This window comes from Peromyscus leucopus, chromosome 6 (genome assembly GCF_004664715.2).
Source record: "Peromyscus leucopus breed LL Stock chromosome 6, UCI_PerLeu_2.1, whole genome shotgun sequence".
Lineage (NCBI taxonomy): Eukaryota > Metazoa > Chordata > Mammalia > Rodentia > Cricetidae > Peromyscus > Peromyscus leucopus.
In genome coordinates, this window is record NC_051068.1 from 125,070,467 (window position 1) to 125,089,682 (window position 19,216).

At 40.9% G+C, this 19,216-nt stretch overlaps 1 protein-coding gene across 1 annotated transcript; it reads left to right on the top strand.

Annotated features, from left to right (window-relative positions):
• The first annotated feature begins 1,951 nt into the window (after window positions 1-1,951).
• Window positions 1,952-14,143, top strand: Asb17 (ankyrin repeat and SOCS box containing 17). Its single transcript, XM_028879125.2, has 3 exons — window positions 1,952-2,463; window positions 11,212-11,491; window positions 13,861-14,143. Exons 1-3 carry the CDS (start codon window positions 2,063-2,065, stop codon window positions 14,065-14,067), a joined length of 888 nt encoding a protein of 295 aa, XP_028734958.1. The 5' UTR covers window positions 1,952-2,062; the 3' UTR covers window positions 14,068-14,143.
• Window positions 14,144-19,216: the final 5,073 nt, after the last annotated feature.

Genomic DNA, 19,216 nt, shown 5'->3' on the forward strand with positions numbered 1-19,216 from the left:
TTCACATATAAAATTTTGAGGCAAGGGCTGGGAAGATGGCTCAATGCTTATGAATACTGGTTGCTCTTCCAACACCTGGTTTTGTTTCCCAGCACCACATGGTGATTCACAATTGTTTAACTCCAGTCCCAGGGGATCTAAACCTTCTTCTAGCCTCTGAGGGCACCAGGCACATATGGGCAAAACATAAATCTTTTTTTAAAAATTGAGTTTAAGTTAAGTTCAGAAACCCTGTTACAAATGTGAGTAGGCACCATGAGGAGGGACAACTTGTCTTCAGTTCTTTGCAAATTAAGGGAGCTGAAGTCTAACATTTCCTGGACCTCCTCAATTCATAAACAGGAAAATAAAGCATTCAGCTTGGAAAAGGTCACTTTGTCATGTATCTTGAGATATTGTTTTTATGTTTAAAAATATTTAATTTTATTTATCTGTATATGTAGGAGGGTGTCTCAGAATTTTTATTCCTGTGGTTTTTCGAGACAGGGTTTCTCTGTGTAGCTTTGCGCCTTTCCTGGGACTCACTTGGTAGCCTAGGCTGGCCTCGAACTCACAGAGATCCGCCTGGCTCTGCCTCCCGAGTGCTGGAATTAAAGGCGTGCGCCACCACCGCCCGGCATCACAACAACTCTTATAAAGGAAACATTTAATTGGGGTGGCTTGATTACAGTTTTGGAGGTTCAGTTCATTATCATCATGATGGGAAGCATGGCAGCATGCAGGCAGACGTGGTACTGGAATAGTAGCTGAGAGTCCTACATCTTGCAAGCAACAGGAAGTTGACTGAGACACTGGGCGGTATCCTGAGCACAGGAAACCTCAAAGCCCACCCCAACAATGACGCACTTCCTCCAACAAGGCCATAACCACTCCAACAAAGCCACACCTCCTAACAGTGACACTTCCTATGAGATTATGGAAGCCAATTACATTCATACTACCACAGAGGGTATGCACAGATGTGGGTCTTTGGTCCCTTGGAGCTGGAGTTACAGGTTGTTTTGAGCCACCTGCTGTGGATGCTGAGAACTGAAGCTGGGTCCTCTGGGAGAGCAGCAAGTGCTCCTACCCGCAAGGTATTGCTCCAGAGTGAGATTTATAAAACCTGCAGAGCTACTTATGTCCTAGCTGCCCTGGCAATAGAGGCTGGTCTTCTGTTACTTCCTGGCAGGGAGCCCTGCTCTCTTTATTGTCTTTGTTATTACTGTCTGTATGGGTGTGCTGCCAGCATGTATATCTGTGGAGCGTGTGTGTGTGTGTGTGTGTGTGTGTGTGTGTGTGTGTGTGTGTGTGTGTGACTGAGGGGGCTGGAAAGGGGTGTTAGGTCCCTTGGAACTGGATTCACATGTAAATGGCATTCCCTCCAGAAAATGGAGTAAGAACTGCACACAGCACTGAGACCTACACTACCAACACCCCACCCACGCCACAGAGACTCTTGAAGCTTCCTTAACGCTCCAATTACATAGATTGTGCCAGGTGTGTAGAGGAATAGTATCCACAAAACTTAAAAATCCTAGAACCAAGTTTCTAGATTTTGTGTACTAGGATGTTGCATTCAGGGGTGGCAGAGTGCCCACTGGCAAGTTGAGTAACCTATGTCATCAGCCTCAACTACGAAAGAACCTGGGAGGATGGAACTTGTGAGAATTGAGGGTGGGCAGTACCTACACAGAACTCAAGAGCTGTCCCTGACTAGGTTCCCATAACTAACTATTATTAACATGCAGTGTGATGTATCAGGGTGCTTCTCACACCTGAGAGATACACATAAATTGAGCGGAATTCTTGGAAAGTAAAATGCATTTCCTCTCAGCTCTCCTGCACACCACTGCTGTCCTTCAGGTCTGTCAAATGTCACCAACTACACAAACTGCCTCAATTTTCTGACCCGTGCTGATGACAGCTCTGCAAGTATTGTGATGTCACCCAGCACTGCCTTTCTCTGGCTGCTCTGAAGGGTGTGTGTGTGTGTGGAGTAGAGCCTACCACATTATCAAAATATGTAACTGAAGGATCACAGTATGATTGCCCGTGGTTCCCTTTCTACCCTTAAGAAGCAATGAATAACTCTTCTAAATTATGCCGTAAGACTTCTTTTCCAAGAGGCAATATATTCTGCAACCTCATTGACAAGATAGTCAAGAGGCCCTCTTTGCAGTTTCTGGGTCAGTGGGGGTACCACTGCTATGAACCCAGGATTTACAGAACACTGGCAAAAATTCTGAGGTATGTTGACTTGGATGGCTTTGACATACTCCTCACTGACTATATTGCATTTGTGGAAAAGTCAGGACACCGTTTTGAACTCAATTTTAATCTCGAATTTACTGAAATTTGCGTGAATACCATTCTGTACTGGGTTTTCGCCAGAAAAGGCAATCCTGACTTTGTGGAACTGCTTCTCAAGAAGACAAAGGACTATGTCCAAGATAGAAGCTGCAGCCTGGCACTGATATGGAGGTAATCCTCTTATGCTTTGTTGTGAGAGAGAAGTGTGTCTCGAGAGAGTACAGTACTGTACCAGCTTTCATGGTGGGGATGTGTCACTGGCTTCATTATGGATTCTGAATTTTACCTGTATTATGTACTATCAAGTCATAGTGGTTCTGCTCAAGTAAGGAGATGTTAGCAAGTGTATTAAAAATCCCTTAAAAAGAAACAGACCTTGCCTTATGACTTATGGTCGCTTCTTTTGGTGCTACTGAGATTGCACACTTGGAGTGCGTGCATATAGTTCACTCCCTCAAATACAACTCAGAATATACTCACCACCTCGTGGTCAACAGTCAACACAAGAGCTCCCTTTCTCTGTCAGATGATAGTAAATTTGATTTCAAATCTACAACTGAGCTCAATGAAAACCATGTTCCTTACAGGCTAAGTTTTTACAGCCTGAACCTGTCAATCTATCTGACAATTTAAGGAGAGCGAAAGCCCCAGGTGACTTTCTGTTGCTCAAGAGTTTGATCAACAGTCAATTAATTCCCTGGCTTCGGGTATTAGCCTGATTAGAACAGTTGTGCATTGGCTTCTTCATTCAATAAAACATTCTGTATGCACAGTGACAGGAGGTGGGCAGTGAAACACAAGACCCAGGTCAGAGACTAGGCAGTGTGGTCCTGCCTGAGTAGCCATGATCCCTGGCTGCATCACTCTGCCCAAGAGCCCACTAGAGTCCCTGAATGGTCCCCCCAGCACACAAACGGGTAGCCAGGGTCGGGGCTGGAAACAGTAAACAAAACTCCCCATAGGCCTTGTCATTTTATGTGTTTTATGGAGTAGTTACAGCTTCTAATAACAAGGGGTATCCTTGAAAAGTGTAATAAAATAGAGGAGTAAATTAAGTATTAAATATGGGCAGGAGGAAATTTTAACGGAAAATGAAAGAGAAACAGTGAATCATAATTGACAGAAGATCATTCACACTTTCTGAGATGGAACTCAAGGCCTGCCATGCCCAGGCCCACTCCCATGTCCATGCCCTCACTGAGCAAGCATGCTACATCTGAACTGCCTTGCTCATTCTTCACTATGTATGGGAGAGTTTTTAATTGATAAATTCTGATGTGAATGCAGTGACAGGATGAAAGTCATTGCAGGCAATCCCACTTAGCACAAAACCTTACTTAGATTTGTTTTTAGAACCAGACTTTTAGATTTTGAAGAAGCCTGAGAATCTCTTGGTGCTTTTCTACGTGTGGCAACCTTGCGTAGAGCACTCCAGACTACCAGCTCACCACTCTCTGCTGCTAGCATCTTCATTATACATGTTGTGATATAAATTATTCTTAATAGCCAGTGGACTATATACTTTCCCTCAAATATTTACCAGGTCCCATGGCTTGAATTATTATGTACATGTCAGTGACTTCCAAATAATTATCTCTAGCCCTGGCCTCGCCTTCTTCTCTGTATACCTGAAATTGCCACATGGGACAAAACAGAATACCAACCAGACTCATCCATCTCCAAGCCAATCTGGTTCTCACCTCAGTGGCACCTGACCCTATTGCTCAAGGCAGACATCTGGGGTTTATTCTTGATTCTTTCCTCCCTTTGCCATCACAGCAATGAGTCCTTTTGACTGCCTGTAAAAGCACACCCTCCTTAGTTCCTCAGGTCTACTCCAGATGGAGCCACTGTCATCTCCCACAGACAACAGTAGTAGACTCTATTAATGTAAGTTTTGAAAGCAAGTACACAAAATAATAGTTTCATTATGACATGTTCAAGCACTGGTGTCACTGTGCCTTTCTCATACTCACCCCTCTGCAGCAGCTACCTCTTGTGCTGCCTCCTACCATGTTTCCTAGTGTGTTCTCTCTTGTGTTCATGCCACATTGCCATGTGTATATACATACAGAATTAAATCTAAATTCCTTATGAGAGAAAACACATAATATTTTGTCTTCCTCCCATTACTGTTCAAATGTATATATTTGAGTGTAGATTCTACATAAGGGAGAAAGCATGACATTTGACTTTCAGGGTATGGCTTATTTGACTTAACATGGTAATCTCTAGTTACATATATTTACAGCCATTTATACCACCAAGCTCCAGAAATCCCCTTTATCATAACGATGGGCCCAATTGCCCCAACGGTCCTGATGCAAATCTGTCAAGAATAACAAGGAACCTACTAAATCAGTTTTAGACAAAAAAAGTTTGAGCTGCCCAGGGGGCATTCAGGTAGAGATTTGTAGCAAGTGGCTAGATACAAAATGCCATCTTTGATGTCTTTATTTATTTCTACATCTAATTTGTTATGATATCTGCTGGTTCTGTCTACCTGCAAGCAGTGGTAAAACATGGCTGTCTGCACTGCTGTCACTCTGTCCTAAGCTAAGCAGCATCTTTCCTTCTGTTGTACAACTGACAGCCATGCTGCTCATACAGCCCAGGCCTCTTGTGCATATCCATTCCGAGTGGAGCCAAAAGACTTCCTCACATACCTTATGACACTCTTCACATGTGGCTCCCCATCTCCCCATCTCAGTTTTACCCTTTGATCCACACTGACGATTTTATTCTTCCTTCACTGTTCCAGGCACTTCCATGCTGGCACAGCTAAGTAAATGTGCCTCCTAGTTTTTGTCCAGATGTAACCTCTTGGCAACATCCTGCCCAATAGGTCATGCTTCCCCCAGTGCATTTGTATTACTTATTCCATTTGCTGTGTTGACCCTGTATCATTTGTAGTTGATAGAACATTAAGAAAAGCAACAAGAGTTTTGTTTTGTTCACCAATATAAGTACCTAAAACAGTGGCTTTCGCTTAGTGCACATTCAGTATCTGTTGAAATAAATGAAGAGTAATTAAAACTATGGTTATGGATGAAATTGCATAGTAATGGTCAAATCAATATTGACCAACATGGCGTGCACACCTTGTTAGATGCTGAGGGCAGTGGGAAGACACTGGGTTGAGGAACAGATCACAAAGCTACCGGGGAACCTCAGGCTGGTCTGACCAGGAAAACAAAGCTTCAAGAAAGTATACTATGTGAGCACCAGAGATCACATTATTATGAAAAAAGTCTGCAATTTGTCAGTCAAAGGAAGATGTAGACAAATTAGAAATATGTCTATCTACAAAGCAGAGTCACCCACTATGTGACTGTATAGAAATAGTATGCCTCATTACCTAACAAGTCTGACAAGCTTTCAGACAGAAGGCTCAGTTCATTAACCTCACATTTAAAAACCAATCCTTGTTTTACTTGCCTCACTCCATCCACATAAGCACTGTTATAATTAACTGTCAGAATAGATTAGGCAAATTTTGGTTTACAGTTCCATACTCTTTAAACCCAAGGATTAATCACACATCATGTGGATACAGATTAGAGGTTTAAATCACATTTTAAACCTATTTGAGTTTTAGTCATGTTTTCAACATTTTCCAATCAATATTGAATCAATATCTCCTAGAGGTAATGTAAAGTTTAATATATCTGAATCTCCTAAATCTTAACAATGCCCACTTGCTTCTTGCTCTGAGTTTCCTGGATTCCCATACTTAGAAGGCCAAGTTCAATATCTTCTTAAGAACTAGCAAGCTAAAAGAATTACATTGCCTTTAAAAGGTTTAAATGAGTATGTAGCTGAACTTTTTCTGTCCCAGGTAACCAGCAGTTGGGACAAATCTCTCTCACCTGCCAGTCCCACAGCTGCTCAGACCTAAGTAAACACACAGAGGCTTATATTAATTATAACTGCATGGCCATGGCTCAAGCTTCTCACTAACTTTTATATCTTAAATTAGCCCATAACTATTAATCTATGTATTGCCACATGTTCCATGACTTTACCTGCATCACATTACATGTTGCTCCTTGGGTGGCTGGTTGGTGTCTCTCCAGCCTTCTTTCTGTCTCTCCCTTTGAATTTCCTGCCTGCCTCTAAGCTGCCTTTCCATAGGCCAAACAGCCTTATTTATCAACTAATCAGAACAACACATACATACAGAAAGACATTCCCCCATCACTTCCCCCTTTCCGTCTAAACAAAAGGAAGGTTTTAACTTTAACCTATTAAAATTACATATAACAAAACAGTTATCAAGCAAGAATTACAGCTACAATATCTAGTCTATTTGTATTTTGTAAAATTAAAGAAAATATTCTATCTATCCTATATCTGTGAGTCTAAGGTTTCATATCTAACTTATCTTTTATCATAAACAAGGAAAATTATAACTATCTAGTCTTCAACTACATCAAAGACCCCAGAAGGATATACTATTACCTAAGTAAACAGGAAGAGCATTGTAAGCAACTTCCCAAAAATCTAGAATGACAGAGACAATTGCCTGCCTGGACAGTTATCCAAAGTTCCTTTGTAATGTTGGGACATCCATCTTCAGCCAATAGGGCCTAGTCTCTCAGTCACTTTTTTCTCTGTGTCCTGTAGAATAGCTGGCAGTTTCTTCTACAAAGCAGGAATCTGAAGGACCATTTTGCCTTGCAAAGTTCAGTGGCCACCTTCCTATGGGTCCTGCATGTCTAGTCAATACAACATTTTGTCAAGCAGTCCAGGCAAGAACAGTTTCTTACCCAAATGCCTATTTTTGTCAAGAAGAAGATAAACTCCATATGGAGTGTCTTCAATGCCCATCTTTCTCTTTGAAGTAAATTGCACAAAATCTGATTGACCCCTAAAGAGTCAGTATTGTTTTAAGCACTCATAGGTACAGTAGTGAGCCAAAACGACGACAATTTCTTCCCCTGGACCATCGAGGTCTCACCAGGCAGAGGCAGCTGCTGCCAGCCTGTGCAACCGGAGTCCCATCCCGGGAGCCCACATGGTGCAGAGAGAGCTGACTCCTGTAAGCTGTCATCTTATTTACACACACAGGAAGGGAGAGAGGAGAGAGTGGTTTAAAAAAAAACACTTTTTTTAAAGAAAAAAATGAATACATAAAAACACTAACCAAGTTTTCAGAAATTAGAAAATAATAAGAGCATAAGGGTTGAAGGTCAAAGGACCTCATGAGAAGGTTCAGGGTGACCAAGGAACTCTTCACTTATTGGACAGTCTCCTACGACAGGCTATCCGTGTCTCAGGATTGAAACTGGAGGGGAGAACACACACAAGACAAAGGTGAAAACCCTTGATACAACAGTGATCTTGGAATCAGACTAGTAATGAGAGATAATCCAAGGGAAAAAAAAGCTGGAGTTCAATCTTTGGTATATATTGGAAGTACTCGTGGAAAAAGTTAAGATGTCCAGGAAATACTGATTTCAGGAGAGAAAGAGGATCAACAGGTGTGCACACACAGTGTTAGCAGCAGAATGAAGACAAGGTCACATCTTGATGTCTAAATGCTACATGACACTATGGCATACGTCCCTTTAACTGACAAAGCCCTGACATCTAGAGCTCCATGAAGCTTTAGAGTTAAATTAGTCCAGTGATTTTCCAACTATACTTTCAGCTTTTTTTGTCTAGGAATCTGATAAGGGACAGAGGACTACACTTTTACCAGGGATGTTCCCATCCTTTAGTGTCTAGGAACAATACTCCAATGCCAGCATAGGTTTGTACCCAGAACACTCTATACTTTCCATTGGAAAGCACCTGCCAATCCTCCAAGCCTTCATCTTAGGTATCTGACAGGAAATGACTACCCCAGGGAGAGTTAAGTGCCACTCCTCAGGGTGTCAGTGGCTCGAGCAAACTTTTACTACAGTAGTGGCCATCCTGTATTATATTGTTCACTTCTATGCCTACTCTTCAGCACACTTTGGACATGCAACTCTAAGCACTTAATGAAAGAAGGGGCAAACCAGTGCATATCCACATGAAGAAGCAAGCCTCGAGACTGCTGACCCAAGCCACATGGCTGCTTAGGGCTGAGAGGCAAGAGTGCAGAGGCTCAGGGCTGCTTCTCATAGCCCACTGGAGCATGCTGGCTCCCATCTTATCCAGTATATGCAATTTTAAACACCTTATTTCGTATGCACATGTGTGGGGGGGTACATCTGTGCCACAGCACAAATATGGAGATCAGAGGACAACTTGTGAGAGAAAGTTCTCTCCTTCCACAAAATGGTTCCAGGGACCAAACTGGGGTCTCTAGGCTTGGTGCCTTTACCCTCTGGACCATTTCCCTAGTCTTTATTGTTCCTTTCTTGATGCTGTGATAAAAGCCATAAGAGTAAGCAAGGCGAATTCTAGAAGATTGTTTGAGCTTACAGTTCCAGTGGGCTAAGAGCCAATCATGGGAGGGAAGCATGGGAGCAAGCTGCTGCCATGGCAGCTGGAGCAGAATCTGGGGAGCTCACATCTTGAATCACAAGCATGAAACAGAGAGAAGCTGGAAATGGGGTGAGGCTTCAAAGTCTTAAAGCCTGCCTCCATGACATACTTCCCCCAACAAATGGAGAGCAAATGTTCACATACATGAGACTACGGAGGACTTTCTCAAACCACCACATGCAATCCTAAAGTTCTCCTTTACAGTCTGTAGACTGTATCAATATTTGATTAGACTTCTCAAGAGAACTTAAGAGGCAAGTTTTATTAATAAAATTCCTCTTTGCTTAATCTCAAAATTCACGTTACTTGACAAAATTAAGTATCTGTTAATATCAACTATCCTATGATCAGAGACACTATCATGTTTTCTCACCTTTATAGTAACTAATTCAGTAAGGAACATAAAAGTGAACTAAATGAAACAATTTCAAAAGCTATGTAACATTTCATTTATGTCTTAGAGAATTGAAATATTGATATCTAGCTACCAGGTGACACTCCAAGATACAGACTTCAGTTTATTGTATATGTATGGATATTTTCCCTGCATGTATTGCTTTATACCACATACATGCCTGGTGCTCCTGGAGTCAAGAAGAGGCCATCAGATCCCCTGGAACTGAAGTTATAGACAGCTGTGAGCTGCCATATGGGTGCTTGGAAACAAGTTCAGGCCTCCTAAGGAATAGCATTTGATCTTGACTGTTGAGCCATTACTCTAGCTGCACCCCATTTTAAAAACTCAATCTTGCAATGCAACCCTGGCTAGCTAGAAATTCTAAAGCTTAAAAAATGTGTGTGTAGACCAGAGGGCAAACTTGAACGTCCTCTTCTTTGAGATAGGATCTTTCACTGAACCTGGAGCACGCCAAGCAGGCTAGCTAGCTGGCCAGGGGCTGAGCCCCAAAATACTCCTGTCTTCCCTCCCGCACTAAGATACAAACACATGCCACCAGAACATCAGATGAACTCCTCTGGATGAACTACCTCTCCAGTCCTCCTGCTCACACAGCAAGCACTCCTCTGGATGAACTACCTCTCCAGTCCTAAACTTTACTCTTGAAGGAGGAAAATAACATTCTCTCCTGAGGGCCCTCAAACAGGTGTCACCGTAACTTACATTTCTTATTTTATTAAAATGGAATAACATCTAATCTCCACTCTCAATTCAACCTCATGTCTAATATGTGATCAAGAACAAAAATATATCAAAATGATCAATATTTCTATTAATAACGTAAACTGGGCTTCCTGCCCTTTCAAAGGACACAAAGCTCACAACCACCTGTCATTCCAGCTCCGGAGGATCTGATGCCCTCTCCTGGCCTCCTCAGCTCCCACACACAACATAAACTCACATAGACAGACACACATAATTTTAAAAACATTAAATCTTAAAAAAAAAAAGATATATAAAACTGTTTTTCTTTCCCTTCCATTTTATGTTTCCAGAACTTGGTGAGGTTTATACCCTCCACCAGTGTGGGAGTCACAGCAGTGAGAGCTGCTGTGAGTGAAAGTGAGCACCTGGCATGCAAGGGGGCCTCAGCATTTGGTGGGAGTTTTCTGTAGTTTGGTCTATAGTTACAATGTTAGTTACATAATGCTCACAGGTGAACAGTTGATACTATAGATCCCTTTCCATTACTGTTAAGACAGTGTGCTTATGAAAAAGATACCATGATAGAGGGAGATATCATGGGAATAGAGAGAAACCTGGTACTAGGGAAGTTGCCAGGAATCCCCAAGATTGACCCCAGTTTGGACTACTAGAAATAGTGGAGTTGGGTGCCTCAACTGAACTGGCTTGCCCTAGTGATCAGATCAGTGAATACCCTGTCATCACAGAGTTTTTCTACAGTGACTGATGGAAGCAGATGCAGAGATCCACAGCCAAACACCAGGCAGAGCTCCAGAGAGCTCCAGGAGTTCAGTCAGAGAGAGAAGAGGGTTTCTATGAGCAAGTGCATCGGGATCATAATGGGGAAACCTGCAGCGCCAACAAAACCAAACTAGTGGGAACTCATGAAAGTTGGATCAATGGCTGTGGAGCCTGCATGGGACTGGACTAGGCCCTCCGCATGGCAAGACAGTTATGTAGCTGGATCTGCTTGGGGGGGGGGGGAGGCTGGCGGTAGGATCAGAATCTATCCCTGGTGCATGAGGGGGCTTTTTGGAGCCCACTACCTATGATGGGACACCTTGGGCAGCCTTGAGACAGGGGGAAGAGCTTAGATTTGCTTCTACTGGATGTGCCTCCCCATGGGAGGCCTTGCCTTCTTGTGGGGGGGGAGTGGAGGGTGGGTTGGGAGGGGGAGCCTGGGGAGCAGGAGGAGAGAAGAGGGGAATCTTTGATTGGTGTGTAAAATGAATGAAATTTTTTCTCAATTAAAAAAAAGACAGAGTGCTTATGATATTGCTTAATCTGCCTTTGGCTTTCAGAACCTTCACACCCGTGTACTGCCCTAGCCCATTGAGTGGAATCACACCTCTGCTCTATGTGGCTCAGACAAGACAGTCAAATATCTTAAAAATTCTCCTGCAGTATGGAATCCTAGAAAGAGAAAAAAACCCTATGAACATTGTTTTAACAATACTACTCTACCCTTCGAGAGTGAGAATAATGGTTGATCATGAGTTGATTGACATTCAAGAAGATGCCAAGACATGTTTAATGCTATGTTCCAGAGTGCTTTCTGCAATCTCAGTCCGGGAGATAGAGGTGAGCAGAGCACAGCCCTTGGGGGAGGTGAGCAGAGCATAGCTCTTGGTGGACCCACATTGCTCTTGGGGGAGGTGAGCAGAGCATTAGCTCTTGGAGGGTGCAATCCAATATGTGAGTGTTAGGACATATTTATGATGGCAAAAGTGAAATGTTCTTAATGTATGCATTATTTCCAATGATGAATTAATCACTGCTCATATGCTGAGTAATTAAAAATGAGGCAAAATCAAAATTAGCTAAAATTAATCCTTCAAATGTTGATTTTGTTACCATGGACTCCAAAAGTTAAATTTATAGTTTATTTTAGTGTTAAACAGATGTAAATTGTTATTTCAATAACAAACTGTGTATTAATATTTCTATCTTATAAGAACAAAATAAGTTAAAATTTTAACAACTCTTCTTTCCAGTAGAATATTTCAAAATGACAGCTCCATTTCACCCCACAAATACAATCACATACCAAGAAATAGATTTTTTTCCATTCAGGATCCCAAAGCAATTTTAAGCATTACAGAAATATAGACATAAAATATTTATTCAACTGAAAATATCTCTCGGAAATATGGAGACTTTCTCCTTAATAAGGTTTTTTGGACTAGACCAAGTTAGAGGAAAAAAAATCACCCATATATCAACCATAAATTGGGAATGTTCGTTCTTCAAAATGAACTGCAAATTGCAGTATCAAACTACATCATGCTCATTAATAGCAAGAAGTTAATTAATCTGTATAAGGGGAAGTTAGTCCTACAAATTTAGCCAGCCAGCTTAATAAGGAATCAACAGTTCCTCTAGTTTTTAGAAGTGTAACTTCAGAAATAGATTCATAAGGCATATATTTTGCTGATTTTTGAATGCCTTGATAAGAAATACTAATGTATGGGCCAGTTGTAAGGCAAACAAATGGGTTGGATTATAATTGACAACCCATTTTTAAAAGAGAACATCCTTAAATTGTTTTTAATGTCTTCATTTTTTTTTTTTTTACATCTTTGTTTTGTAGTAACTGCCCTGCATGGTTATTACAGAACACATGAATTTAGACCAGCCTAAAATTCCCCAAGTAAAACTGTAACAAAAAGTATCAGGATAAAATTGATCAAAGTCACCTGGGAGAGACAGAATTTATATCCAGGCTCCAAACAATTATAGTTCATATATTACAGCGGAGTAGTGTTCTGCAAGGTGTGGGACCAGGTCCACATTGTCTGAGGAGCTAGTTAGTTCTGGGCCTCCATCCCTTCTCTTCATATGGCACACATATTTAAGTATGTTTGGATGTTTCTAGAACCTTGTAGGCATAAACACTGTCCACTTTGCATACCTAATAATTATCCCAAGCATCTACTAGAGTTGATACTAATATACATTAGTATCAACTAATATATTACTAGTATGTATGTAGTATACATATATTACTAGTATGTATATTAGTACTAATATACATTAGATTTTTTTTTTTTTTTTTTTGGTTTTTCGAGACAGGGTTTCTCTGAGTAGCTTTGCGCTTTCCTGGACTCACTTGTAGCCAGGCTGGCTCGAACTCACAGAGATCCACCTGGCTCTGCCTCCCGAGTGCTGGGATTAAAGGCGTGCGCCACCACCGCCCGGCTACATTAGATATTCTTTAAATAGTTGATAACTGAATAAATAATGAATATATGTACATATCTCATATAGCTGGATAGGTGTCAAGAGGCCTGAACAACGGTTTTTGCTGCTTTTTTTTAACTGTTATATGTGCCATGGGGGAAAGATGGAGGTCAGAGGGCAGTTTTGTGGAGCTGGTTCTCTTCTTCCTGTGCTGTGTGAGTCCCTAAGGAAATCTCTCTTAATGCAGTAATATCCTTCTTTGGCATTTAATCTCCAGAACAGACTCTTTAAAAAGATGGTTTTCTTAAACTCTAGAAGACCTCCTTTGATGCAGGCAGGCCTCCACTGAGGTCTTGGTGATCTTCATTGCTTGGGCCCACCTGGGGAGCATGTAGGATTTACATCATCTGTTTCTGGAGTCCAACTTTCTGAATAGACCTGAGCACTGGTACCTTTAGCTTTTGGATGGTCTTTGCATGTGGCTGTATTGAAGACAGTACCTCAAAAGAGGTGATAATGCAGAAGTATGCTCCATCTGAAATGAACTTCCCTGACCATAGTTTAAATTTTGCTTATTGCCTTCCCACATACTGTGCTTTTATCACTGGAAGAACAAAATTGGAATAAAACACCTATAAGGTGAAAAGGTTTTGATAAAGGCTATGAGAGTTATATAAATTCAGGATCTCTTCTGAATTGAAGTAAAATTTTAAAAGTGCTAAATACCTGATATTGTTCCAAGGGTAAATAAAATCTTTCCTTTTCTCCAGACACAGCTGAGCTTGGGAAGACGTCCAATTATTCAAAATTGGTTGGACTACATCCCTCCAACAAGATACAATGACCCATGTGAACTCGTCCACCTTTGCAGACTAACCATCAGGACCCAACTGTTAGCCAACAATATGCTCCCAAATGGAATATTTTCACTTCTAATTCCTGCTCGTCTACAAAACTTCCTGAATTTAGAAAGCTAACATGCATCTTTATGCTGTTCTTTAGAATGATAGCATTGTACAATTTAGAAGTTAATAAACTATTAACTTCACGCAAGTTTGTTGCACTGGATAATCTGTTAGAAGATATGTTTTCAGAGCTAGAGAGATTCCCCAGTGGTTAAGAGCACTAGTTTCTCTTACAGAAGATCTGAAATCAGTTCCCAGCACCCACACGGTAGCCAGTAACCATCTATAACTCCAGTTCCAGGAGATCTGATGCCTACTTCTGACCTCTGTGGGCATCAGACATGTATGTGGTATACATATGTTCATTCAGGCAAAATGTATATACAAAATAAGATAAATCTTTAAAAAATATTTTAAAGAGGATATACTTTTATATGTCCTAAGTCCAACACTGTAGTTACAATGTAACTATTATCTTCCATGAAGTGAAATAAATTATATGCATTAGATAAAAGAGATCTATTTTGGTATGATATATAAAATTTTCATCTATAAAAATTTTAACATTATAAAAAAATTAAGTGTATTCAAAACATATTTTTAGCTTAAAAATACCTAGGGCACTAGACTTTTCTAGTGTGTGTCTAGCTTGTCACACAAAGGCAGAATAAGAAACAATTTTTCAGGGGTCTCTGCTGTTCCTTCACTAGATGAGCTAATCAGGATGTCTGTACTGAGGGAGCCTTGGGTATTAAGATATGGTCTCATCTGAACAGTGTGGGTCTACTTACTGTGTGATCAAAGCAAAGGTTACATCTTCCTCCAGGGCCAAGGTTGAATAGGTTTGCTTAAGTTCAAAAGGTAGAAAGTCCCCAAGGTCTTTGCTCCTCTGGGACACAAATGTACCTGACTTACTTTGTGTCTTATAAGTGGACTTAACAGACCTCGCTGTGCTGGTGGTAATAGGTTGGAAACTGAACATATGTTTGCACATTCAACAAAAAGTTTCCCTGGTTGATAGATCAGTCACTGAATCTGGTTAAACCACAAAACCTCGTGTCTTTTAAGCCAGTATGTTCTCTTCACTGGCCATTTTCTACTCCTCTCCTGCACACATTGCCCTTTCTCATTGTTCAACCTGGAGCTACCATCAACTCTTCTGAAATGATCTAAACTGTTGGTCTCCTCAACTCTACATTCCACAGCTACCTCAGATCAATTCATTCTACCACTCGTGATCTCAGTAAAATGATAATAGAATCATCCTACAACCTGCATCACCACTAATGCACCCACCTGAACCTCCAACAATAAATACACCTTCCAACTCCGCGCTTAGCCTTTTCCTTTGCTACTCACATGCTCTCCATCCACCAGGGACACCAACCTGCCTACCATCTCACATTGCTTTGCTTTTATATGTCGATCCCTCTATTTAAAATGCCCTTTCTAAACCTGTCATGCCATCCTTTAAACTTCCTGTGACTAATAAAGGTTATACACTGTGCTATTACCTTAAATATGTTACAGTATAATTGGACTGTACCCTGAAGTATTTAGAGTACGATAGCCTACCTTTTCTTCTGCTAACATGTTACCTGCCTCAAAATATTTACTGAATTAGATTTGTGTTGTAGCTTTCTAAAAGTAAGACCTATTCTAAACATTTTTGCTTGAAGGAAAAAATTTAGAAATGTGCTTTTAGAGGAAGTATGCTAAAGTATGCTTCTACCATAACACAAACGTTATCATTTCTAAATGTTAAACAGAAAACTACCAGTACCAAGAACTAGTAAGGAACAGTGGCACTTCATACATAGCTGATACAACTCAGGGATTGGCAACTGTGTATGAAATCAACGATATACTTCAAATATAAGAGAACTCTGTGTAATCCACACATGAAAATGCCATCATAAAACCCCCTAAAGAAGGCTTATAACCTTAATCAATATTATTGAAAACTGTGGCTGAAGATATGGCTCCAGGTAAGATCATTGGCTGTTCTTCAAAGACTAAGGTTTGATTCCCAACACCCACAAGATGGCTCAAAGACATCTGTAACTCCAGTCCCAGGAGATCCGATTCTTCTTCTGGCCTCCACAGGCAATGCACACATGTGGAACACAGACATATATTCAGGCAAAACAGCCATGCACATAAAATAAAAAAATGGAAAAGAATGGAAAAAATGACTTTAACTCAAGGCCCCTCAGTGAATGAATAGCTAAACAAGTTATGATCTACCCCAATGGGCACTTGTCATCAGTAAAAGGCACAAGGATTCACTTCAAAATGAAAACAGCAATTCTCAAAAGGCTATGCACTAACCCATCTGTTGGACATTCTGGAGAAAGGCCTCATGAGGAATTAGGTCTGTGTCTGGCTAGCTACAGTTGAGACCACAGCAAGGCAGTGTCTGGGGACAAGAGCTCACTCACCTGTGAAGGCCAAACACATCTGTAAGTGTGCTAGAATGTGTAACTCGGTGTACCACAATTACTGTAAATAACACACATCTCCTAGGCCTGTGGGTAAGCTCCCTTTCTTTTCCATCTAGACCTGGGTACTGTCTTGCAATGTAGGATCTACTCTGTGGGACAACCTGCTGAGGTGGAAATATGGGATGAAACACCATGACCAAAAGCAACTTAAGGAAAGGTTTATTTTGGCTTACAGTTCCAGAGAGGCTACATATCCACAATGGTGAGGAAGGGCGGTCAAAGGGGAAGAGAGCTGACAGATCACATTCAACCCCAACAAGAAGCAGAGAGAGTAAAAGTGGGGCAAGTCTATAAACCTGAGAGGCCTAGCCTCAGTGTCATACTTCCTCTCCCAAACTCCACATCCCCAAAGTTCTGTAACCTTCCCAAATAGTGCCACCTATTAGGGACCAAGTGTTCAATGCATGTGCCTATGGGGGACATTTCTCATTCCAAATACCACAGGGAGCTTGCTAAGCCATTGTGAGCAGTTACAGTGAAAGGCTGGATGGTGGGGTACTTATGTATAACATAAAGAAGTCACAGAAAAATAGCAATGATAGAAATAGATCTTAAAACCAAGAAGGGACTGTTTCCCAGTATTCATCTGTATTCATGACATTGTAATTTTTCATTTCACTTGCTTTGTGGTATGTTTCTGCTAGATGCAAAATAGCTTAAGAGAAAGTAATTTTACGAAATAATAAAACTTTTTTTTTTTTGAGACAGGGTTTCTCTATGTAGTTTTGGTGCCTGTCCTGGATCTCGCTTTGTAGACCAGGCTGACCTTGAACTCACAGAGATCTGCCTGGCTCTGGTTCTGCCTCCCAAATGCTGGGATTAAAGGTATGCACCACCACCACCACCCAGAAATAATAAAACCTTTTATTTCAATATCTAAATAAAAATAAAATGAATTGATTAGTTGGCTGAAGGTTTTACAGCAAAAGCTTTAAATGATGAAAAATTCCTAGAAGTCTAGTGGAATTTAACTGAGGTTAAGTGTAAAAGGGAGTGACTTGTATCTGAGGAATGGCCTTGAGTATATCTGCTGTTTCACCTTACTGCTGGACCACTTCCCTCTCCACTGCCCATTCCTGTTCTGCCTCTCATGTCTCTGCCTTTTTGATTCATGTTCTCCCAATCTGCTCCTATACAAAGCTGCCACAAACCCAAATAATCTGGTTTTAGAAATTTGTACATAATATATTGCAAATGTTAATTAAAATGCAATTAATGGTAAAGTTCAAATATATTGATACTCTCTTTCAAAGACAGAGAAATAGGGAATATATAAGTAATCAAACAAGACAGTATATATAATACACAATAGTGATAATTTGCTTCTTAAAAATCTGTATATCATTTGAATTATGACTTCTTTAGTATAGTTGGCTATTAATGTTGGAATACCAAACCAAGCTTAATGAAATCAGTTTATATTACCAATAAATACTGTAAAAAATCCACATATTAAAAAACCATGGGAACACTGGAAAGATGCTCAGCTGTTAAGAATGCTTCTTGCTACTCCAGAGGACCTGTGTTAGATTCCTAACACCCACAACACCTGCTAACTCCAGTTCAAGGGGATCCCATGCCCTCTTTTGGCCTCTGCAGAGGCCACATACATGTGGCACATACTCATACAGAAACAAGCAATTACACATAAGCAAAGAAACTACAGCATAAACAGTCTGTGAGAATAATTCCGTTGGTCAAATTTCTATAAATATTTCAACTACTAAATAAATGGTTCGGTTCAGTGTGCACCCGAGTTCCAGGCACTTAGCTGTTCAAGGAAACAAAAGTCTACAGGGCAGATCTGTAAATTATGACTTTATGAGCAAGTCACCCACTGAGATGGAACTGTAAAATGAGATGTTGAAAAAGAGAGGAGCTCTTTCCAGTGAAGAAATGACTGTTTTCTTTTGCTCTTTTACAAAACAATGACCTTTTGGTACACTCTGATGTGGTGGTGAAAGCCACATGCCTGTGAGGACACTGTTATATAAAGGATGTCATTTGAGTGTGTACATTCTTGTTGTTTCCTCAGTATTGTACTCATATATCACACAGATTGTATTGATATTAAAAATAATAATAATTCTTCACATTTGTTGTGTGTATATGCACACAGGCATGTAAACCATAGTGTGTATGTGGAGGTCGGAGAACAACTGGAGGGAACTGATTCTCTCATTCACCACATGGGTTCCAGGAACTGAACTCATGCTGTCAGGGTTGGCAGCAAGTGCCTTTGCCTACTGTCTTGCCGGTTCCCTGGGAATAAACAAGGGAGGCAGATTAGTGCTGTCTCTCTGTTGCCTTTATGTAAAACGGGCAGCCAGAATGAAAAGCGGAAAGAGGAACAAGCCAGCAAGCAGAACACAGACTCCTGATTGTTAGAAGCAGGCTGTCAACAAGCCTTTCCAGTATCACTCACTGCATTATAAGGTGTTTATTTTCACCTTTAGGACTATACTGACTGTCTAGTAACTGTCAAAGACTAGTTCCCAGCATCGTTCTAATGAACTTCAGAATCATTTAATGTCAGAATTCGGAGCTACCTGGCTAAGATGTGATTGAGTCATAGAGCATTACATTAGAACAGAATATAAAAGTTTAAAAGTAGCTTTTCAGGGGCTGGAGAGATGGCTCAGAGGTTAAGAGCACTGGCTGCTCTTCCAAAGGTCCTGAGTTCAGTTCCCAGCAACCACATGGTGGCTCTCAACCAT

Bases quoted from the DNA above. Each gene is read 5' to 3' on its own strand.
- Asb17 (XM_028879125.2), top strand. From the start codon at position 2,063: ATGAATAACTCTTCTAAATTATGCCGTAAGACTTCTTTTCCAAGAGGC. The intron at 2,464-11,211 runs GTAATCCTCTTA...TTTGGCTTTCAG, and splicing joins AGCCTGGCACTGATATGGAG to AACCTTCACACCCGTGTACT. The intron at 11,492-13,860 runs GTGAGCAGAGCA...CCTTTTCTCCAG, and splicing joins TCTCAGTCCGGGAGATAGAG to ACACAGCTGAGCTTGGGAAG.